Raw genomic sequence first — 23,294 nt, forward strand, 5'->3', positions numbered from 1 at the left:
AATTTGTGTCTGCCCAACTAAGAACTCACTTTAGGCTTAATTCCCGAAGTGGCATTTCTAAAAGCTCTCAGCCAGGGGGACCCAGGGTTTGTGTTTGGAGTGAGGTCAATACCGTGGATGAGAAGCTGATTCTGCCTGAGGCTGCTACTGCTGTGTTGTGAAGATAGGGAAATAATTTCCTGCCCCCTACTGGTCCTGAGTTTCCGATTTTCCATCCCCCACACCACAGAAAAGTCTATGCCAGAAGGAAGACTTGGAAACGTTTAAAACCGGAGTAAACATTGAGGTTCCTCCCTCAGTGCATGTGCCATACAGGCGGCTGCTCTTATTTGTGGACTTTCAGTACTGACAAAAATAAACTTGGAGGTCTTGGAACTTGTTCTGTAGACCAGACTGGCTCACAGAGGTCCTCCTGCCTCTGGGGTTAATGGCTTGAGCCACACCACCCAACCCAAAAACATACACTTGTGAGGGTATGTTTTAAACCCACGGTGACAGCCCTCCCTGTTAGCGTGGCAATCTGTTCACCACCCTGCAACCATTCTGCCAGCCTTAGCTTATGTTCCTGATCCCAGCTCCTCTGATAGGCGTTAATGTATTGCCTGGATGAGATCTGGCAGCTGTCAGGAACCTTTGGTAAATGCTCCCGAATCTCCGGACACCTCCCTCCCCGTGTCCGACCCTTGACGATCTCATTCATTACCTGGTGCTGCCAGCTGCTCTGGGGGTGGGGCTCACCCAGAACAAGTTACTGATTCGGGAGGCGGGCCGCGCCCAGTCCTCTGGAGGCTGCGGAGTGCCGGCTGCCCCTGACCTAGTGGGAGGGAGGAGGAGGGCCGGTCCGAGAGGAGGAGTCTGCAGCGCCTGGCTGCTGGCTGCTGGCTGCGTCGCTGGGACTCTGCCGACAGCCAAGATGGCGCTGGCTGCTGCGAGTCGCGTTCTGCTGCACGCCGGTGCGTGGTCAGGGAGGGGGAGCCGGTGCACGGCCCCGGAGTGGGCTGGGTTCCTGGGCGGCGGTGGTGAGAGTATGCCGAGCTTGCTAACGGTGCTCCGGGCTGTCCGCAGGATCCCGCCTCGGGCGCAGGGAGGCCTTGGATGGCGCGCGGCGCTTCGCTAACAAGCGGGTGCTGGTGGAGACGGAGGACAAGGCAGGTGAGTGACGGGGGTGGGGACTCCTGCTCCGTCGCCCGAAGGCTACACTTCAGAGTGAAGTCAGATGTTGAGCACTTTGAATTTCCAAAAGCAGTGAGAAAAAAAAACTAATGTAAACTCATTTTCTGTTTAAAACTTAATGTCACACGGGGTAGTTTGAATGACGAAACGTGTAAACTTTTAAAGTTTTTGTTTTATTTTGAGACAGGGTTTCTCTGTGGTTTTGGAGCCTGTCCTGGAACTAGCTCTTGTAGACCAGGCTGGCCTCGAACTCACAGAGATCCGCCTGCCTCTGCCTCCCGACTGCTGGGATTAAAGGCGTGCGCCACCACCGCCCGGCTGTTTTGTTTTTTAAGACAGGATTGCTCTGTGCAGCCCTGGTTGTCCAAGATCTCATTTTGTATTCCAGGTTGGCCTTAAACTCAGATTATCCGCCTGCCTCTGCTTCCTGAGTGCTGGGATTAAGGGCGTGTGCCACCACTGCCCGGTTTAGCTTTTAAAGTTTTGGTTAAAGTTTTTAAAGTTATGGTCTATTACCTAAACTATTAGTTAAAAACAGTTGTAGTGGGCTGGAGAAATGGCTCAACTGTTAAGAGGCTACTTTTCCGGAGGACCTGGGTTCAATTCCCAACACCCACATGGCAGCTCACAACTGTCTGTAAGTCCAGTTCCTTGGGATCTGATACCTTCACACCAAATGCACATAAAATAAAATTAATTATTTAAAAACAAACAAATAATAAACCGTTTGTAGCCTGCTTTGTGGCTTATGCTTGTAAATCCAACTGCAGCTAAATGTCTCAAAAATCCTACATGGGGCCTGGAGAGATAATGGCTCAGCAGTTAAGAAATCCCGGGTTCAATTCCCAGCACCCACAGAGCAGCTCACAACTGTCTGACTGTCTGTTACTTTAGTTCTAGGGGATCTGTTAGCTTCCCACCAATGTAAAGTGTAATAAATTATAAAGAAGAAGAGGAAAAGAAAGAAATGTACCAATGTGCCTCCACTCCTGGCTTTCTTAAAAAAAAAAAAAAAAAAAACCAACATGAAAATGACCAGAATATTTTCCAAACACTGGCTCATGGCACAGACCCCAGCAACTATTTTCCTAGTTAAAGTTGGAAGCTGCAAGTAGGGTCACTCCCCACCCCCACACCATCAAACGCCTGGGAAGCCCTTCAGAAGGCTGAAGCAGGAGGATGGTGAATTTGAGGTCAGCCTTGGCTACATGTAGGGCCTATTTGCCTGTGGTTTGTTTTATTTATTTATTTTTTTTTTTTTAAGATTTATTTATTTATTGTGTGTACAGTATTCTGCCTGCATGCATGCCTGCAGGCCAGAAGAGGGAACCAGATTTCATTATAGGTGGTTGTGAGTCACCATGTGGTTGCTGGGAATCGAACTCAGAACCTCTAGAAGAACAGGCAGTGCTCTTAACCACTGAGCCATCTCTCCAGCCCTGTTTTATTTTTTAGAGTGAGGGTGTGAAGCACGATTAATAAAAACCAGAAATGCTGGGGTTCAGCCTGAAGACCAGAAACACTGGGGTTCAGCCTGAAGACCAGAAACATTGGGGTTCAGCCTGAAGACCAGAAACATTGGGGTTCAGCCTGAAGACCAGAAAAGCAAAGCAGCCAGCCACTGGCTCTTACCTTGACCTCAGTCTGAAAATGGTGATTCTGCATTCAGGAGACCTCAGAATGAGACTGAGAGCTGTCTCTTCCCCTCTTATAATCCTCTCAAGGGCTGGGATTAAGGGTGCGCACCACTACTACCCGGTTTTTATGGCAAGCTAGTGTGGCTACGGGGATTAAAGGTGTGTGTCATTGCTGCCTGGTCTGTAAGGCTGACCAGTGTGGCTGTTTTACTTTTCTGATCCTCAGGCACGTTTTATTTATTAAAATACAAATGAAATGCTGCTCTAAGGATGCAGGGAGAAAAAGGTGTGATTTTTCCGGGACGGGTAGCTAATGAGTTTCTGGAAGAAAAGCTTAGGAGACTGAACCCAGCTGGGCACAGAGCTTAGGCTCCGTGCTAACCCTGACCCTGGCCTCTCAACCCTCAGTGTTGACACCTGTAAAGGAAGGATGCGCCCCTCGGAGACTCTGAGGCCAAGGTCCGGGTTCCCGTGTGACAGTGCTGCTGGCGTGGAGTGAGGAGGGGCTTGGGCTTGACCTGAGGAGTCCAGCAGCAGTAGGTGCAGACCAGATTTACATCTCTCAGGTACCACAGAAACACACATTTTAAAATATGAGAGGGCTGGAGAAGTGCCTTGATGGTAGAACATTTCCCTAGCATTTGCCAGGCCTTGGGTGTAATAGCAGTACCACAAAAATAGACAAATAAATGAATAAAACTATCAGAATGGGTAGAGTAACAACTCTATACCATGCTAAAGCCGCTGGGTCGTACACTTACAGGTGACTAGACAGTGGGCTTAGTGACGTGTTCTCTCACAGTTTTGGCATGTGTCAGTAGCATATGTTTGTGCATGTGTGTGCGCATGTATGTGTGTGTATGTTTGTATATATCTCTTGTAGAAAAGGTAAAATAGCAACTGGTTTTATTTTATTTATTTTGGCTTTAAAAATAGAGTGTTACCTCCAGTTCAAAGGCAAAATAGAAAAGCCCATATGTCCCTTTAGTTTGTTTTTTTTTTTCTTGTTTGAGACGGATGTGTAACTGTGTCGCTGCGACTGACCTTGAACCTAACCCATCTGCCTCTGCCTCCCAAGTTCTGGGATTGCAAATGTTTGCACATTTTTTAACAATTTATTTGATGTTTATAGGTTTCTTTTCTTTCCTCCCTTCCTCCCTTCCTCCTTTCCTTCCTTCCTAACCTGCATGTAGTTTGCACAGTATTGTGAAAGCCAAAAAGGCTGCTAAATCCCCTGGAACTGAAGTTAGAGACAGTTGTGAGCTGCCAGGTGACTGCTGGGAATCAAACACAGGTCCTCTAGAAGAGGCAGCCAATATTATTTTTTGCGGGGTGGAGGGTGTTTTAAGAAAAGGTCTCTCTGTAGGGTTTCTCTGTGTATCTCTGGCTGTCCTGGAACTCGCTCTGCAGACCAGGCTGGCCTCAAGCTCACAGAGATCCACCTGCCCCTGCCTCCTAGTGCTGGGAGTAAATGCCCAGACTAACCACTGAGCCATCCATCTAGCCCCTCTCGTTACACTTGTAAGCCGCCAGTACAGAAACACACTAGGTGTGAACTTGGCTGGCACAGAAAGCAGTTACTTCCAGAGTTGATGCAGGGTCTGTCTGTTTGGCAAAGGTTCGCTCGGGTGGAGATGGACTCTGATCCGTTTCACATTTCTCCCTTAGCAGGCACTTCCGATTAGCATACTTCTCAAATCGTTTGTGCCAAAAATCAGGGGCAATTATGTTTCATTTTAGAGTCTGCTGAACTCATCATTCACGAAGATTGTATCTAATACTCACCCTGCTCCAGGAATTTGGTGACTACGTTCATCTAAATTGTCTCCTCCATTAGCTGTCTTCACCTTTTGCCTTGTTACCTTTCCCCTAGTGCCCACTGCCATACTGGGCTTTTCAGATATGTTCCTCCCAACTAAGTCTGAGGTGTTTGTTTTATATGGGCCTGTAACTGGGTCACAGTTACTTCTTCCACTTACGTCAAAGGTCTTAAAAGAAGACCTTTGTCCTCATTCTCAGAGAAGGGTCTTCATTAACACCTGGACACTCAGGTCCTCAGCTGGAAATGCCTCTTGATTATTTTGCAAATTCTGCAGGCAAGTAGTTAGTGGCTGCAATGCCCCTGGAAATAGGACCGTGGTTTTTCTTTCATGCTGCAAACAGAACGCACTGGGAAACTGAGGGCAGCGGAGGGCACGGCAGGCAGCATTTGCCGAAACCACTACAGAAATGTGAGCTGAGCCCCACTAGAAGCTCTTGTGCGCCTAGTTCTGAGATGTTCCCTCTTCCTCTGAAGACTTGGCTTGCAGAAGAACAAGAGGAATCGCACAGAGTGATAAATTCAAATCAGAGAAAACGGAAGGACAATCAGTAGAACTCTGCCCACGTCCTCTTTCAGGACGTCAAAGTCGTGGCACAGATCCAGCTCGGCTGTCAACTCCTTGGTGTCCTTGAGACTGGGAGCCTAGGGCAGTCAGCTCAGAGTGCAGCTGAGGAGCAGCTGGTGTCCTCAGGTTTTGGCGTACCAAGGGAAACCCTTTCCTTCTAACTAAAGTAGGTTTCTTGCCAGAAGGGCATCCACCTCCAGCCTTCAAAATCAGATAGCCATCTGGTGCGGATACTGGAAAGACGGGTCATTCAGGGCTCCAGGGCAGGACTGCTTGGCTTCTGTCTGAAGTGTAGGTTTCTGATAATGGCAGTCCGAGTGGACACAGAATACGGCACACTGAGCTGATGGGATAGATGACGGCCACGTTTCTAAAGAGCAGAAGTCCAAAGCCAGGGGCAGGAAGGACTGTGGTCCTCTGAAGCTCCAGCAGGAGTCTCCCGTGTCTTCTGGCTTTGGTCCTACCTCACCCTGTGGTGTCCTCTGGCTTGTGGGCAGCTCCTTTTATTCCATTTCTTTTACATATGTGTATGGCATGTGAATGAGGGCGCACACGTGTGATTGGGAGTGTACCACCACTACCCGGCTACATGGCTATGTTTTTTATATTTTGTTTGTTTTTCTGTTTTCCGTATAGAAAATGAAATCAGATCCCCTATTTTGGGGTTTGTTTGGGAGTTTTGTTGTTTTGTTTTTGGGGCAGGTCCTCACTATATAGCCCTGACTGAGGTAAAACTGATCTCTGTCTGCCTGCCTCTTTTAAAAGTTAAAATTTCAGACCAGGCAGTGGTGGTACACAACTTTAATCCCAATACTTGGGAGGCAGAGGCAGGTGAATCAATCTTTCTTTCTTTCTTTTTTTCTTTCTTTCTTTTTTTTATTAAATTTTTTTTAATTAAAAATTTCCGCCTCCTCCCTGCCTCCCTTTTCCCTCCCCCTCTCTCTTCTTTCTTTTTTAAAGATGGGATTTTTCTGTAGCTTTGGGGACTATCTTGGAACTAGCTCTTCTAGACCAGGCTGGCCTAGAACTCACAGAGATCTGCCTGCCTCTGCCTCCCGAGTGCTGGGATTAAAGGCATGTGCGGATCTCTATGAGTTGGAGGCCAGCCTGGTTTATATAATGAGTTCCAGGCTAGCCAAGACTGTATAATGAGACCCTGTCTTAAAATAAAAAAAAAAAAAAAAAAAGTTAAGATTGTATGGAGAATGTTGATCCAATCAAAACCTGGCTCGTTATTGTCAAACCAGTGCAGCAGATGGGACTACTAGCTACTTTCTGGTGCCTGTCATGTGGACTAGTCCATCTGCCTGGGCCCCAAGGTCTGTGCTCAGGTGAGTCTCAGTGATTCCTTTCCTGAAGCTCTTACCTAGGGAGGCCTGAAGTGCCACAGAACTTGTCTCCTGCCTCTGGGCTGAATGAATTTGAAAGAAGGGATCTGAGCTGTTCAGTGGTGGCACATGCCTTTAATCCCAACACTCAGGAGGCTGAGGCATGTGGATCTCTGAGTTCAAGGCCAGCCTGGTCTACAGACCAAGTTCCAGGAAAGCCAGGATTGTTACACAGAGAAACCCTGTCTTGAAAACAAAACAAAACAAGGACCTTAAAGGTACACTGAGTCAGAGTGAGGCAGAAATGGGGCGTCCAGAATGTCCCGCCCAGCGCCTCTTGAGGTTTGGGACTTTATCAAGCCTGTATTTAAGATAGTTTTCAAGCCGGGCGGTGGTGGCTCACGCCTTTAATCCCAGCACTTGGGAGGCAGAGGCAGGCGGATCTCTGTGAGTTCGAGACCAGCCTGGTCTACAAGAGCTAGTTCCAGGACAGGCTCCAAAACCACAGAGAAACCCTGTCTCAAAAAAAAAAAAAAAAAAAAAAAAAAAGATAGTTTTCAAGAGCGTCCACCGTGTAGTCTGTGGGCTGCAGTAGCCAAGGACAGTTTAACACGAAATTGTAATCTTAAAATATGAGTTGGTTTTAGGTTTTTAGTGGGGGAGTTGATTTTTTTTCTGGTAACTAGATTGTACAGTTCTTTGTTTTATTTATTCGTTCACTTGTTTATTTTTGGTTTGTTTGAGACAGGGTTTCTCTGTGTAGCCCTGTCTCTTCTGGAACTTGCTCTGTAGACCAGGCTGGTCTCTAGCTCACAGAGATCCACCGGTCTGCCTTAGCCTCCCAGGTGCTGGGATTAAAAGCATGCACTGCCTGAACTTTTGAAACCCCAAATTCTGCAACTCCCGTAGACGGACTGAGGGCTAGGGATGGCCAGGGGTGGCCTGGACTGGGCCCTTTTCGAGGATCCCCTCTGTTTTGAACTAGGAGTTGCAGTGATGAAGTTCAAGAACCCCCCAGTGAACTCCCTGAGCTTGGAGTTTCTGACAGAGTTTGTCATCAGCCTGGAGAAACTAGAGAATGACAAGACGTTCCGTGGTGTCATCCTCACTTCGGTAGGTGCCTGTTTGAGCCACACACACACACACCCCAGCCCTGACTGTGGGCAGAGAGCAATCCATTACAGGGCATGGAGCCCCCAACAACCCTGATTACCATTATGGGCTTCTAGGACACGGTGTCCTGAGGAGCAGGCTCTCAGCGGATGGGATGGGGTGTGTACCAGGCCTGGGCTATCCCTGTGAACCTGCTAGCAGTCTCTGTGAGAACTTTGTCTTCCCTGGAGCCACCTAAGGTCATCTAGTCATTAGCAAATGTAGCTAGGGGCTCCCAGGGCACCACCCCTCAGAAGCTGCTGGTACCTGAGCTTCTCCCAGCAGGATACGAGCCTTGAGAGTGTGTGCTCCCTTGCCTTTGGGCCATCTTAGGTCAGGTATGGGGGCAAATTCTTCTGCCGTCTCTATTCTGGAGGGAACCCTGGGTGTTGCCTACAAGCGCTGGCACATGCCGGGAGCAGCATTGGTGAGAGCAGTGGGCACTGAAGTCAGGAGGTCATACAGTGGGCAAGAAGTCTGAACTTGGGTCCCCTGCCCTCCTCGGTGCCAGGACACAGTCAGATGTGGAGCCAGGTTATTTCAGCCCCTTCGTTCCCATTGTTTGGTTAGGTTACTGTACCCCAGGCTAGCCTCCAGCTTGCTGTGCAGTCAAGGCCAGAGCGTCACTGTGCCAGCCTGTGAGGTATGAGAACCAAACCCAGGCCTTGGCGGACGTTCGGCGAGTCCTCCGCGGTCTGCACTGCATCTCCACTTCCCAGTAAAGAATGGTTTGGGGTTTGAGGTTTTGGAGGATTTTTTGGTTTTTTGTTTTGGTGGGGGGGTGATGCTGGAGATTGAACCCAGGGTCATCTGAATATTGGGCAAGTGTCCCATCGTACTTTCTCAGCCCCTTTTTAAGGTGGAAGACAGTGCCACTACCTTTCAAAGTAGGCATCAAGACTAGGCGTCTCCCTGTGCTGTATGCCGCAGTGACACAGAGACCAGCAGGGACCACTGGCCAGTAGCATGTCTTAGCATCGTGGTCAGTAAAGGTGCGGGAAGCTAAAAGTCATCAAGCCCCAAAGGGTCAGGCTGACCGGCAGGGAAGCTGTCACTTCCCTGGACAAAGGCCGCCAGACTCCTGTCTCATTAATTCCTGTGCTTATTATCATTGTGACTGTTAGTTTATTTATTCAGCCCATAGCCTTAGCAGTTGGTCTCCCAGCTGATGTCACCGCAGGCTGCCTTACCGCATCTAATTGGTGCTCCATTAGCGTTGATAAGCACTAGCCCACCAATGCCACAATTACGTTCATTATTCTCATCCTGCTAACGGCCTGCCCGAGAATTCACGGTAGCCCTTTTTAAGCCTGTGTTTTTATCCTGGTTAGCCTTTTTTATGCGGTAACTCATAATGACCCACCAAACGCATGTGTACCACAGTTCACCCAAGCCCAGTACCACTAACTGGAGTGCTCTCTCTACCCTTTGACCTCTGACCTCGTAATGTGATCCCATTTTAACTCTTTTATCTGACTGTCCTTAGGCCTTAGCAAACACTCTCACCGTGTATCAATGATGGCATGAAATACCAAGACCACTGCACCCTGTTGTATAGAAAGGCCTTCATTACAGAATCATTTATTGTAACTGAAGTCTCCCACCCCAGGCTTTCCGGCCTTGTGCCTGCACGTGACCTAGGTGGATGCTGACCGCCTACGGGAATTGGTCCACTTAACTCACTTGAAGTCCCCCTACTCAGTACATAAGTCCTCCCGGCCTCAGGGGTGTCACACAAGCCCACTGTGGCATCATAGAAGGAGGTAAAGTCACAGGTACCAAGCCTTGCATATTCCAGTCGTGTCAACTCCGCCCTTCTCCAAGCCTCAGAGCGCTTAGGGCGTCATTTCTTGTTGTCACCGCCCACGTCTGTCGTCATTGGCTTTATGGTAAAACCAGGTCATTGGAGGCTTTGGGAACCAGTTAGGCCCCTTGGTAACTGGGGCACTGACATGGCATTCCTCTGGAATGTCAATGACTGTTCCACTGCAAGAATCGCTTGTTGGGAGGCAAAGGCTTCTCAGATTATAAAGATTATAATAAAAGCCATCTGTGAATGGATGACCCTGTGGAGGACACAGCATTTCATATGGACGGTCAGCAGTGTCTTGGTATTCCTGAGAGCCCTAGAAAATGGTGAGGAAAAATGTCATGTTTACTACTACAGATGTGACGAGAAACGAGCTCTTGCTATACCCTGAAAAACGTGGAAATCCGTGGACAAAACCAGCCATAATAGAGAAGACGACAGTGGAAGTGAGCGTAATATCGATTGACGAGCTGCATAGGACAGTTCTAGTGAGGCCCCTGTCGTAGGCTTTCTACTGCTGTGAAGAGATGCACAGCCACGGAAAGGCTTATGAGGATGCACAGCCATGGAAACGCTTATGAGGAAAGCCGTTTAACTGAGTGTCTTACATTCTCAGAGGTTTAGTCCATTACCATCATGCTGTGACATGGTGGCGTGGAGGAAGTTATGGTGCTGGGAGAAGGAGCTGAGAGCCCTACATCTTGACTTGCAGGTGACAGGAAGTAGTCTGAGGCACTAAGTGTGGCTTGAGCATAGGAGACTTTAAAGCCCGCCTCCACAGTGATGCACTTCCTCCAACAAGGCCATGCCTACTGCAACAAAGCCACACCTCCTAATAGTGCCACTTCCTATGAGATTATAGGAACCAGTTACCTTCAGATTACCACAGGAAATAGGAATAGGAAAACAAAACCTGGGGCTCTTGGTGTAGCAGCAATGTTTCCTCGGTGAAGTGTAGCAAGTCAGCAGAAGCTCTAGCTGGGGTAGCAATAACTGTGGCGAGTGTCTGTGACAAGGCCTACTGGGATACATGATGAGCTCATAAGATAAATAATAAAAAATCAATAGATATCATAGCTCAAAGTGTTCCTATATATCCAAATGGTTCTTTTATGCCTGAATAATAAGTAATGATATGAGAAATAATTCTGAAACCTGGAGGATGAAAATGTAAACTTCTGATTGGCTGAAAATGAGAAAAGGTGTTGCTAGAAAATTGGGTCTCTTCCTTCAGCAGGATCAAAGAAGGTTGTGTTTAAGTTTCTGGCAGTTAAGAGTGCAGAAATTCCTGCAGCAAGGATCAGGAGGGAAGGGGGAAAGAGCTGCTGTAATTAGGACAGATCACATGAGTAAGGGGGGTTGATACTGTGTTATGGCTGGTGGTTTCATACCAATGGGGGTAGTAATAAAGTTAGTTGCGCCCAGGATAGATGAAAGAGCGAGAAACTAGGTCTGTGTGGGCTGTGTCGGGGTCCAGTGCTAGCCCAGACCCTCAATTACTTCTCTCGGCCCCAACATAAACTCTCTCTCTGGACCGGCATGGAAGCATGGGAATAAAGACACAACTCACATGGCTTTATCGGGAGGGAGATTCTCAGTGATCCCTCATGAAGTCCTGAGTTCACATCCTGAAGAATTCCTCTCGTTTTTTTCTCCAAACAGTCTCTATACCAAAACTTAGCTGAGGGGAAATATATTAGCATTCTGTTTCCTAGGTAACCAGGTGAATAGCTTTTAGTCACATCCACATCTACCTGTCTGCTCTGTGTGTTAGCTGTCACGTAGACATGAATCAGCATCTCTATCAGGCATCGTCAAATTACAAAGAAAGGAGCAAAACAACATCCTGACCCTTTGTTAGGGTAGAGACAGCCTGTCTGGAAGGCTACGTGACCACCTCAGGTGGGGCCTAGGGCTTTAGAGCCTGGCTGCCACACCATATAGAAATATGGGCCTACATAGGCCGGGCGGTGGTGGCGCACACCTTTAATCCCAGCATTCGGGGGGCAGAGGCAGGCAAATATCTGTGAATTCAAGACCAGCCTGGTCTACAAGAGAGCTAGTTCCAGGACAGACTCCAAAACCACAGAGAAACCCTGTCTCAAAAAACCAAAAAAAAAGAAAAGAAATATGGGCCTACAATCCACTCTGTCTTATTAATTTTAATAAAGCCTGTGCTTCTGCAACAGGACAGAACGGTCACGCCTGGCTTGGGATAAGACCTCTTCATTTACCTAAATTCCCCCGTCTTTGGAACAGGCATTCATATATGCAAGCTCCTGTCTTAGGCATCTGGGAAGAAGAAGATTTAAACCCATCATTGACTGCTGATCTCTGTAAGGAAAAGAGATTAGTGGAGAGAGATACCTTTGGGCTCTGTTTTGGAGCCATACTTTCTTGTCAGGATAAATTATAATGCTTTATGAATAATCACGCTCGCAAAGGCTACAGTCTATTTAAAGAGAAGAGAATCGCCTAAGTTGAGAACACTTTTTCTTTTTCTTTTTTGATTTTTCGAGACAGGGTTTCTCCGTAGCTTTTGGTTCCTGTCCTGGAACTAGCTCTTGTAGACCAGGCTGGCCTCGAACTCACAGAGATCCACCTGCCTCTGCCTCCCGAGTGCTGGGATTAAAGGCGTGCGCCACCACCGCCCAGCGAGAGCACTTTTTCACCTAGTTTTAAGCACCTCTTAAATTTTTTACATTGTATCAAAATCTAAAATTCTTTAACATATGCATTAACTCCCAACATTTACAGGGTGTGTCAAACTTTTCTCAGCAGTTGTTAGGTCAATATCATAATTCTTGGGGCTGGAGAGATGGCTCAGTGGTTAAGAGCATTGCTTGCTCTTTAAGGTCCTGAGTTCAATTCCCAGCAACCACATGGTGGCTCACAACCATCTGTAATGAGGTCTGGTGCCCTCTTCTGGCCTGCAGACATACACACCGGCAGAATATTGTATACATAATAAATATTTTTAAAAATATCATAATTCTTAGCATTGTTGGTCAATACCAACTTTTCCAAATATCTTTAGGTCAGTACATGATTCTCGGCATTATTGGTCAATACCAACTTTTTTCAACATCTTATATGCTGTTACAAATTCAGGTCAATACTGGTAATAGTACAATGACATTGCTGTTATCAAATACCAGTTCCAGTCTCTGAACAGCAGTTACACCCTTAGGCTGCCCCCTTCTTAAGTGAAGAGGAGTTTCAGTCATTCCTTATTTTATTTATTTATTTATTTATTTATTTATTTATTTTATTTTGGATTTTCGAGACAGGGTTTCTCTGTAGCTTTTTGGTGCCTGTCCTGGAACTAGCTCTTGTAGACCAGGCTGGCCTTGAACTCTCAGAGATCCGCCTGCCTCTGCCTCCTCCTCCCGAGTGCTGGGATTAAAGGCGTGCACCACCACTGACTGGCAGTCATTCCTTATTTTGAGTCTTTCTTTCCCTGAGGGGAAAGCTTCGTCTTAGTTCTCAGGTCCAATATTTTAACCAAAATGAGTTCTGTGTCCCAGAAATTGAAACAGTCAAATGTTCAGTCTGCATCTCAGCTCCACAGCAAACAGGACTCAAACTGCAGAAAATTGTAGTCATCGTGGCCAGGTCATCTCAGCAGGGCCTCTGGGTCTGTGTGTGTCCCAGGTATCTGGAAGCACTCCTCTCTGTGGGGTGTTTGCAGCTATGACGTCATCAGGTCTGCCACCCCTTCACTGGATACGCAGTTATCGCGTCCAGCTTTTATTTTCTTTCTGTGAAAAAGAACATAAACACATCCTCGACCGCAAATTAATCTAGGTCGGTTCTTTTATAATTCATTGCAAGGGGACTGGATTTCCAGCTAATGGGGGGATAAAGGGTTCAGCTGCTTCTGCTACTGATGATACTGAGGAGGAGGAATGGAAGAGAAAAAAGTCAAAAGCTTATACTGCTATTCGTAGGAATAAACATTAGACTCTTCCTGCACAGGCCGTACTCACAGACGCTAGAGGTAAGACCTGCAATGTGACTAGAAAGCCGCTCTTCACCTAACAATTGGGTGTCTTCCCCATCACAGGGATGGGCTGACTCTTCAGATCTGTTTGGGGTGACCAGTAGTACTGCTTTATCTTCCTTCACACAAAATCTGCCGCTGGGGGCTAGAGAGATGGCTCAGTGGCTGCTCTTACAGAGGACCTGGGTTCAGTTCCTAGCACCCACAAGGTGACTCACAACCATCTGTAACTACCGTCCCAGGGGATTCAACACCAAAACAGTCACATAAAATAAATAAAAATTTGCCAGACAGTGGTGGCGCATGCCTTCAATCCCAGCACTTGATAGGCAGAGATAGGTGGATGGCTAGCTCCAGGACAAGCTCCAAACTACAGAGAAACCCTGTCTTGAAAAACAAAAGGTAAATAAGTAAATAAACAAACAATTTAAGAATAAAGAAAAACCTAAATCTGCGATGCTTTCCAAGTGCTGGGATTACAGACATTCACCGCCAATACCAAATATTTTGTTGCTCCTGTTGTTATTCCATGTGACCGTTGTCCTCTCAGCCTGGCCCCTTCTGCCATCCTCTACCCAGTGTGAAGATGACCCACAGGTCCATCGTACCCATTCTCATTAGAAGTCTGAATTGACCTGCATGGTGGCACACATCCCTTGGATGGCAGAGGCAGGTGGATTTCTGAGTTTGAGGCCAGCCTGGTCTACATAGTTCCGGGACAGTCAGAGTTACACAGAGACCCTGGGGTTGGGGTAACATCTAAATCTAGCGTAGTTGTCTCTGTTACATTACAGAAGAGGGATGCATTTTATAAAAACACAAGTGTCGTGCATCAGTTCATGTCCAAGAAAAAAGGACTCAGCTGCATTATGACTCCAAGATCACGAGGACGGATGTCTGTGTCCACTCAAGGTCCTGACAGGGTGGATGTCTGTGTCCACTCAGGTCCTGACAGGGCGCTCTTGGTCTTCCCGGAGCAGGCGTTGCCCTGCGCCAGTTCTCCCACCCGTGAACTCAGCCCTGGCTCCGAACCCATGCAGAGGGGAAATCCTCAAGTGCATTTCTTCACCTGGAAGCTTCTGAGCTATTTCCCAGGATTTGGTGCTGACGCTGACACAAGGCTCTGTCCCTAATGCTTTCCTGTACCCCACTGGCTTCTCCTCCACCTGTGTTCTCACGCCTGCTCTGGTGGCTATGTCAGACCTGAGACATCACACTGAGGACCCACATGTGTGGCTGTGCAGTTCTTCAGATCCTTCTGCCCCAGCACTGCCCTTGCCTGGCCTTGGGAGGTAGACGGGAACACGTGGCTGAATGAGGAACTGAGCCAGCCTGGCACATGTGTGTCTCTGAGCAGTACCCCCCTTAACCTGTTCTGTCCTTTCCAGTTTGAAGCTTCCAGAAAGTAGAGTCAGTTCAGGGGAGGGTCCAGGCCATGTCCTTGACACTCTCAGTTCTGATTCCTTGGAAGCAACTTCTTACTGGTCGAACATGATCCTGGCTTCTCCTGGCAGGACTGCCCGGGTATTTTCTCAGCTGGTCTAGACTTGACGGAGATGTACGGCCGGAACCCAGCCCACTACGCTGAGTACTGGAAGGCTGTGCAGGAGCTGTGGCTGAGGCTCTACTTGTCCAAGCTGATCATAATGTCCGCCATCAATGTGAGTGCCCCACCCCACCCCCTGGGGACACTCAGGCGTTGACCTTCTGGGGCCAGACAGACCTAGCAGAAAAAAAGCCACTTGGGTGGGACCAGGGCCTGGTGGGCTGGAATGAGCCCTGAACAGACCAACACTTCGGAGGTGATATTCTGACCTGACCTTGGAAAGACAGAGCAGTAGAGAAAGGATTGGGGTTTGACTTAAGAAAAGCAGGGTTCTTATGGGGTGGTGGTGGTGCACACCTTTAATCCCAGCACAGAGGCCGAGTGAGTTCCAGGACAGCCAGGACTGCACAGGAAACCCTGTCTTGTGGGGGAAAAATAACACAAAAAGAAATGAAAAAAAAAAAGGGCAGGGTTCTCTGAGGGGATAGCTCTAAGGATCAGGGCTACAGAAGCGAAAAGGGAGGACTGAAGAGGTTTAGAGATACACAAGCCTGGGGAAGAGGCCTGTCTCAGCGTGGGACACTAGGGTGCACGCATTGCAGACACTGCCATTTGGGGTTCCCAGGCATCCTGGTAGGACTGACCGCCAGGAACAACTTCATGGCCTGACAGCTGTGTCTAAATACTCGTTTTAAACATTAGCATCAGCTGGGCGGTGGTGGCGCACGCCTTTAATCCCAGCACTCGGGAGGCAGAGGCAGGCGGATCTCTGTGAGTTCAAGGCCAGCCTGGTCTACAAGAGCTAGTTCCAGGACAGGCACCAAAAACTACAGAGAAACCCTGTCTCGAAAATAAAAAAATAAATAAACATTAGCATCAGATAAAACCTAGAAAGGGAGATGCAACTTGCTGTCCTAAGGGTCATTTTTTGGCCCCCTAAAAGCTAAAGAGCCACAGTCAAGGCCTTTGAGCCCATGGGTAAAACTTACCTCTTAAGATCTCCGCTGCTGGTTCCTGGGTGGCCAGTCTCAGTTTACATACCTATCAGGCAGGCTTGGCTCAGATCAGTGCAGTGCCAAGAGCTCATGCCCACTCTCAGCCCTGTTTAGGAACCAGTGGAACACCTACAGACCAAAGCTCTGCTTCTCTGTACAGGGTGCTTCTCCAGCTGGAGGCTGCCTCATAGCTCTTACCTGTGACTACAGGATTATGGCTGACAACCCCAAGTACACCATAGGATTAAATGAGACCCTGCTGGGCATTGTTGCCCCCTTCTGGTAAGATGAAGGACTGCACTCATACTCTACTTGACAACACACACACACACACACACACACACACACATATCCACCACCAGCACTCAGGTGAAGGATGTCTTCATTCCAGGTTCAAAGACAACTTTGTGAACACCATTGGGCACCGAGCAGCAGAGCGTGCCCTTCAGCTGGGGATGCTCTTCCCACCAGCAGAGGCCCTCAAGGTGGGTGTGGTGGACGAGGTGGTGCCTGAGGACCAGGTATTCAGCAAGACTCGCTCAGTGATGGCCCAGTGGTTGGCCATTCCAGGTGAGAAGCAAGCAGCGGGCAGCTTTGGGGCAAGTCGGGTTCTGTGAACGTAGGTTGCGCTGTTTATCTGCTTCCGTGCTGCTGTGGCAGGGCTCTTACAGAAGGGGAAGCCATCAGGAACACACACAGGCTCTTAGAGAAGGGGGAAGCCATCAGGAACACACACAGGCTCTTAGAGAAGGTGGAAAGCCATCAGGAACACACACAGGCTCTTAGAGAAGGGGGAAGCCATCAGGAACACACACAGGCTCTTAGAGAAGGGGGAAGCCATCAGGAACACACACAGGCTCTTAGAGAAGGGGGAAAGCCATCAGGAACACACACAGGCTCTTAGAGAAGGGGGAAGCCATCAGGAACACACACAGGCTCTTAGAGAAGGGGGAAAGCCATCAGGAACACACACAGGCTCTTAGAGAAGGGGGAAGCCATCAGGAACACACACAGGCTCTTAGAGAAGGGGGAAAGCCATCAGGAACACACACAGGCTCTTAGAGAAGGGGGAAGCCATCAGGAACACACACAGGCTCTTACAGAAGGGGGAAGCCATCAGAAACACACAAAGGCTCTTACAGAAGGGGAAGCCATCAGGAACACAGCTGCACCCTGTGAAGCTGCAGGGACACCAAGACTTTGGTGTTTGACTCTTTTGAGACAGGGTCTCACTGTGTAGCTAAGATTTCCCTGAAGCAACCTACTTAACCCATGTCTTCAAATTTGGAATCCCCCTGCCTCCACTTCTTCATGTTGAGATACAGGCATGTACTACCAGTTAAGACACTAAAACTTTAATGTCATGTATGTCCCAAATGTTACAAAGTATTCTTTTGAATTTCCCTGAAAAGAGCCTTCTGGGCGGACCTCCTTGGAGTCAAGTAGCCAGTCTCTACATCCACAAGCAAGTATCTACTGATACAGAAATGTGGTCAATAATACAATTCAACGAAAATGGTGTGTTGGTTATTTGAGGTTCTGGAGATGGAACTCAGGGTATTGTGCATGTTCTCTACCACTGACCTGTGTGCCCAGTCCTAAAAATGACAGTAAAAAAATTTTTGGACTGGAGAGATGGCTCGGAGGTCAAGAGCACTGACTGCTCTTCCAGAGGTCCTGAGTTCAATTCTCAGCAACCACATGGTGGTTCACAACCATCTATGAGAACTGGTGCCCTCTTCTGGCCTACAGGCATATACACAGGCAGAGCACTATACATAATAAATAAATCTTTAAAAGGTCATGCCTGGGTTTTTTTGTTGTTTTTTTAAGGCAAGCAGGCATAGTGGCATGTGACTATAATCCTAGCACCCAGGGGACTGAAAAAGACCTACAAGTTAAAGACCACCCTGGAGAGACTGTCTCAGAAGCAGCAATAACAAACTCTTACAGTTCCCTCCTGTCTGTTTCTACGTTGTATTTTTGTTCGTTTTGACAAGGTGTTCATTTCAGGCTGACCTTGAACTCCCCATCCCGCCGTAGCTGCCCAAATGCTAAGACACCCAGCTTTCTCTGTGATTTCCTGAGAGCCTGTGTTTCAACACCTGCAGAAAATGTAGAACAGCAGGAACGGCCCCACATTCTCTGAAGGTGAATTTCACAAGTAGCCCCATTTTCTTTAGACCATTCTCGGCAGCTGACCAAGAGCATGATGCGAAAGGCCACGGCAGACAACCTGATCAAGCAGCGGGAGGCTGACATCCAGTATTTCGTCAGCTTCATCTCCCGAGACTCTATCCAGAAGTCCCTGCAAGTGTACTTGGAAAAGCTCAAGCAAAAGAGGGGCTAGAACCCCACGGATGTTTGGTCACGCGTGCCTTCTGGGGTCTCCCTGGTCCCAAGGATTATAAACAAGGTATTTTTCAACTTAAAAATTCTTAGCTCTTGTGTTTCTGACCTTAAAAATGTCCTGTTCAGGAAGGAGAGGTGGCTTGGTGGTTAAGAGCACTGACTGCTCTTGCACAGAACCCAGGTTCAATTCCCAGAACCCACATGGTGGCTCATAACCCTCTGTAACTCCGGGATCCAGTGCCCTCTCTGCTCCAAGGACACTACATGCACATGGTACACATACACACATACACACAGTTTGTTTTTTTTTTTTAAGCAGTCCTGTTAGCAGGGGGGATGGGTCTGTCAGTAAAGTGGTCACCATGCCATAGTGAACTTGGTAAGAAGCAAGTCATGGTGGGTGCACTGTAATCCAGTACTGGGTAGACAGGAACAGGCAGATTCCTAGAATTCTCTGGCCTAATTAGTGAGTGCCAGTGGGACACCTTGTCTCAAAACAAGGCAGATACCCCTTGACCTCTGGTTATCCATAGTCACACGCTCATACAAAGAAGCTGTTCCTTGAAGCCTACCGCCTTACAGCTCTAACCACAAGCACCCTTCTGCCTGGTGAACACAAAACGTCACACTGCTTGTCCATCTTAAAGCAGAATTGTGAAGAATGTCTGCAGGTTGACCTATCCTTGGCCTTTTACTGGCTGCCTTTTTGGAACCTTTAAGTCCAGACAGTCTCTGTCCCCAGTTATCTACTAAGATCGCCGGAGGAAATGTAAGGCCAGTACATTTTCATTTAGAAAGAATAGACAGCTATCAGAAGAACCTGAGGAACAGGAATGTGGAGGAGGACTAAAGGGTTGTTACCTTCCTGTGACCACGCCACCATTCCTGCCCTAGATGAGGACTGCCTCTCCTCCCTCAACCTGAGTGCTGGGGACCAAACCCAGGGCTTCGTGCGTGCTAGGCCAGCCCTGCCAACTGAGCCGCGTCCTCAGCCCAGTACTGCTTATTCAGTGCAAAGTCCTGAATCGTGTGTAGATTTTGCAAGAGCCAGACTTGTAGGTTGAGAATGAGGCTTGATTGAGCACCTACCTAGTACATTCTGGTCCTTGGTTCAATTCCCAGAAATGCTAAAACAAACAAACTTTTCTAACTCATCACAAGGGTTTTTTTCTATGTGACTCAGACCGATTTCTCTAATGCCACTAAAGATATTTTATTGACCTCCATAGACACACACAAAATAAATACACACAAAGATGAGAAGTTTTAACAACCAGAAACCTCGTGAGAGCCTTGTGTCCATGGAACAATTTCCTGCTCCTAAAGTGATGGCCCACCCAAGCATAAACCTCCATCCTCAGGGCCTTGCCCAGGACTCCAGGGAAGAAGCTACATAAGACCATAAGACTCCTTTGAAGGGCTCAACCCAAGCATGGGTGTGGGCTCTAGGCAGGACTTGAGTGCCAAGCAGGTGCTTTTGTTTTGCTGTGTGGGGTTCCTCCCCAGAAAGTCCCAGAACAGCTCACACACTGGGTGGGTGCAGCCTCCCTTGCTCCTGCAGAGCAAGATAAGAACCCAGCCTCTGACCGGGCGGTGGTGGCGCACGCCTTTAATCCCAACACTCCTGAGGCAGAGGCAGGCGGATCTCTGTGAGTTCGAGACCAGCCTGGTCTACAAGAGCTAGTTCCGGGACAGGCTCCAAAACCACAGAGAAACCCTGTCTCGAAAAACAAACAAACAAACAAAAAAACAACAACAAAACAAACAGCCTCTGCTTCAGATGAGTGTATCAGGATCCCTGAAGGGCAGAATGAGCATGGGAAGCATTTGAAGTTTGTACAAAGGAAATAAGGACAGGGAACTGGCATGGTCTAGAAGTGACCGGTTTCCACCAGGCTGGGAAGTGGACAAGCTAAGCCATCCATTTCCTTGAGAGCAATGGAAACAGATCGACTGGGCATTAAGACCAAGTTTTACAGCCTAGGAACCAAGGTCTCAGAAGGCATAGAGGCCTCATCCAACGTGTGGGTAATCCTGGCCAAGAGCGGCTTGTTTACTAAGCATGCAGTTAGTGTGTGCTGCTCCGGTGCTTTCCACGGGTTCTCCACAGCAGCCCTATGAGGTAGGTCACGTGATGCCAGCACTCCTTACAGACAGGAAGCAGGCTCCCAGTAATCCTGTAATGTGCCCATGGCCACTGTCCACACCAGCTGGCCCTGCCCTGTATTCTCGATGGGTGGGTGGCCCGCCACCCGGTGATCCATTATGATGCCATTCCTTAGGGACAGAGTCTGCAGGTGGCATATCCTGGCCAGGCCTCAGCTGTCAGTGAGACTTGAAGGTCACTTCCACAGGAAAATGGTCGCTGATGGCAAGAGCCTGGAAGGAGAGGGGTGGAGCCTCAGCAGTTCAGCAGAGAAACACGTCCTCAAGCTGTGTCCCAGCTGAGAAGGGGGGTGGTAAAGTCCGGGTGGCCACCCGTGGGTCTCATGGTGCCCCCATGTGGCAAAGGAACAGAAACATGCCAACGGTCCCTTCCTGGGTGACTGGCACTAAGGATCCTTGGCTATGGTTGCCTTTGTAGAGGGAACAGCAGTGTAAACTCACGGCAAGTATTTATGTGAGCCCCTCCTGAGTGGGCTGGTGTGTCTGCTGGGTCCCTCTTCGTGAGCCCTACCCCACACTCACCTGCGTCTGATCTAGGCCCAGTTCCTCCTGAAAGTTGTGAACAGCGGCTGACTGGGGCTTCAGACTCCTGCGCAGGTGGGCGCCACTCACTACGATCCGGTCGTAGGCACAGTCGGAGTTGCCCACTGTGGTGTCCGCACTGTCCGGGATGAGCCACTTAAACACCTCACTGCTGCGCAGGCGGATGGATACCCAGTCGTGGGCCTTGACGTACTTGCAGTCGGCATTAAAGTCGCCCAGAAACAGCATGTCCTGTGGGCAAGCACAGCGGTAAATCAGGGCGCAGTGGTCCAGACCTGAGCCCACCTTTAGTATTCTGGGATGTGAGTTAGGGAGTGGGGGTGGGGGTGGCCTACATCGGTGTTCCACTTGTCAATCACATCGAGGTACACATCGTAGAGGGCATCAATCTCTGCCACTGCCTGGTGCGGTGCTGCATGCAGGGGGATCAGCACGAGCTCCTTGGCGGCTGTGGAAGAAAGGTGGGGGCATGAGATTCAAGGACAGTCTGGCAGAGACAGGTCTGGGAGAGGGCAGCATCAACCTCACCAGAGCTAGGAGCTGAGAATTTGACCACAAAAGGTTCCCGGCTGAAGGCATCCTCTGGGTCTGGGTACTGGTATGTGCTCACAACCGACACCGCATCTTTCCTGGGAGCAGAGGACCAAGTGGTCTGCGGAGCTGGTCACCCCTGCCGATGTCCCCTCCCTTCACCCCACCACTCACCTGTAGACAAACAGATACATCTCCTTGTATTGGTCACGTCCAAGTGGCTTGCTGCTCACAAAACCATACTTGTGCTTGGACACTCTGTGGAGAGATGCGCCAGTCCCTGGGTCAAGGCACCAAACCAAGCTTGTGATTGTGGCTGGGGTTGTGGTGCCCGGCCCTGCCACACCTGTTAATTTGCTCCATGAGCAAGGACACTGCACTCAGGTCTGGGTCTCGTACCTCCTGCACCAGGGCGATGTCATAGCCAGCCAGGATCTAAAGGAAGAACCCACAGGTACACTGTCCCAATCAGCCTGATTGCCCAGAGCCTAGCTCCTAGTCCCGTCTTGCACCCCACCTCCCATCCCCCGCCCCCGTTGCCCTCATCCCGTTCCTCTGCTACCCCACTGGGCCTCACCTGTGCTATGACACTGCCACAGTCCGGATCTGACACTTTGCTGTCACCAAAGCTCTGAATGTTGAAGGCTCCAATACGCAGCGCTGCGGCCCCCATGGCCCCCAGTGCCCACAGTGCTGTCAGCAAGGCCCAGGGCCAACCCATGGCAAAGCAGGAAGCCTGAAGACAGGAAATGTCCCAGAGTAACACCAACCCATACCAGGCCATAGCGCAGCTGTAACCAACTAGGTCTGGCGCCCACATTGCTATGCATCCCTGCATTCTCCATGTTTCTTCAGTGTGTACATATGTGGGCTGGGAAGGGGGGGCACATGATGACCTCTCATTCTAAGGATGGGAGGCCTCTGTTCCCACCCAGCCTCCAGCCCAACCCCTAGACTTACCTGGGTTGTGAATAAGGTGGTATCAAAAATTCAAGGGTCCTGAGTCAGTCAGAGAGATTCAATCCAGATTAAGGGCCTCATGTGGCCCAAGATGAACTGCAGTCTTGGATACAGTAGCTCTGGTTCCAAAGCACCCATAGGTATTTGAAGCCCTAGACCAGGAAGGGGCTGGACTACAATGGGAACCGCCCCTTCATTGGGGTGGATTCCAGACCTGGCTCCCATTCCAGAGACCCGAGAGACAGGGCATATGCCAAACCAGTTCCACTTACTTAGAATCATGGCAGAAGCTCCTAGCAGCCCCCTAGAAGAATCTCAGCAGCACTACAGTGAAGGACAACCATGCCCATGGCCAGCCTCACTCGTCTCCACCTCTCAAGCTAGATGGCCCAGAATAAGTTGCCTTGAGTTGCAGCCCATCAGGGAAACAGGATAATGAATCAAGGAGACCAGCCCTAGCCTGCTAACATCTCCTGCACCTTCCCCAACACCTGCCCATCACAGACGAAAGCATCAGCTACTCAGGCTGATCCAGAGTCCTAGGTCTTTAGACCAACCCATAGCCTCCTGAAGTCCCCGATATGACAGGTGAGAAGGAACACCTCACACCCAAGCAGGCCTGTGAAAGCTGGAGTCCGGGATCCAGCCGGGTAGGACAGCATCAAGAGGCGTCTGTCAACATGCCAGAGACACCTACGCGCCTTGAGGCGC

General features: G+C 49.1%; 2 protein-coding genes across 2 annotated transcripts; one reads left to right on the plus strand and one right to left on the minus strand.

Moving 5' to 3' along the window:
• The first annotated feature begins 803 nt into the window (after positions 1 to 803).
• On the plus strand, positions 804 to 18,485 carry Eci1 (enoyl-CoA delta isomerase 1). Its single transcript, XM_057775070.1, has 7 exons — positions 804 to 953; positions 1,066 to 1,152; positions 7,511 to 7,638; positions 15,005 to 15,151; positions 16,192 to 16,313; positions 16,423 to 16,601; positions 18,215 to 18,485. Exons 1-7 carry the CDS (start codon positions 914 to 916, stop codon positions 18,379 to 18,381), a joined length of 870 nt encoding a protein of 289 aa, XP_057631053.1. The 5' UTR covers positions 804 to 913; the 3' UTR covers positions 18,382 to 18,485.
• A 1,185-nt stretch (positions 18,486 to 19,670) lies between these two features.
• On the minus strand, positions 19,671 to 23,272 carry Dnase1l2 (deoxyribonuclease 1 like 2). Its single transcript, XM_057775841.1, has 7 exons — positions 22,201 to 23,272; positions 21,970 to 22,058; positions 21,798 to 21,881; positions 21,621 to 21,721; positions 21,428 to 21,540; positions 21,072 to 21,323; positions 19,671 to 20,762 (listed from the first exon to the last, which is right to left on the minus strand). Exons 1-7 carry the CDS (start codon positions 22,459 to 22,461, stop codon positions 20,709 to 20,711), a joined length of 954 nt encoding a protein of 317 aa, XP_057631824.1. The 5' UTR covers positions 22,462 to 23,272; the 3' UTR covers positions 19,671 to 20,708.
• Positions 23,273 to 23,294: the final 22 nt, after the last annotated feature.

Source organism: Chionomys nivalis, chromosome 7 (assembly GCF_950005125.1).
Source record: "Chionomys nivalis chromosome 7, mChiNiv1.1, whole genome shotgun sequence".
In the NCBI taxonomy this organism is placed as follows: domain Eukaryota; kingdom Metazoa; phylum Chordata; class Mammalia; order Rodentia; family Cricetidae; genus Chionomys; species Chionomys nivalis.

Bases quoted from the DNA above. Each gene is read 5' to 3' on its own strand.
- Eci1 (XM_057775070.1), top strand. From the start codon at position 914: ATGGCGCTGGCTGCTGCGAGTCGCGTTCTGCTGCACGCCG. The intron at 954-1,065 runs GTGCGTGGTCAG...GGCTGTCCGCAG, and splicing joins TCGCGTTCTGCTGCACGCCG to GATCCCGCCTCGGGCGCAGG. The intron at 16,602-18,214 runs GTGAGAAGCAAG...CATTTTCTTTAG, and splicing joins CCAGTGGTTGGCCATTCCAG to ACCATTCTCGGCAGCTGACC.
- Dnase1l2 (XM_057775841.1), bottom strand. From the start codon at position 22,461: ATGCAGGGATGCATAGCAATGTGGGCGCCAGACCTAGTTGGTTACAGC. The intron at 21,722-21,797 runs GTGAGTGGTGGG...CTCTGCTCCCAG, and splicing joins ATGTATCTGTTTGTCTACAG to GAAAGATGCGGTGTCGGTTG. The intron at 20,763-21,071 runs GTGAGTGTGGGG...CTCTCCTTCCAG, and splicing joins TGGGCCTAGATCAGACGCAG to GCTCTTGCCATCAGCGACCA.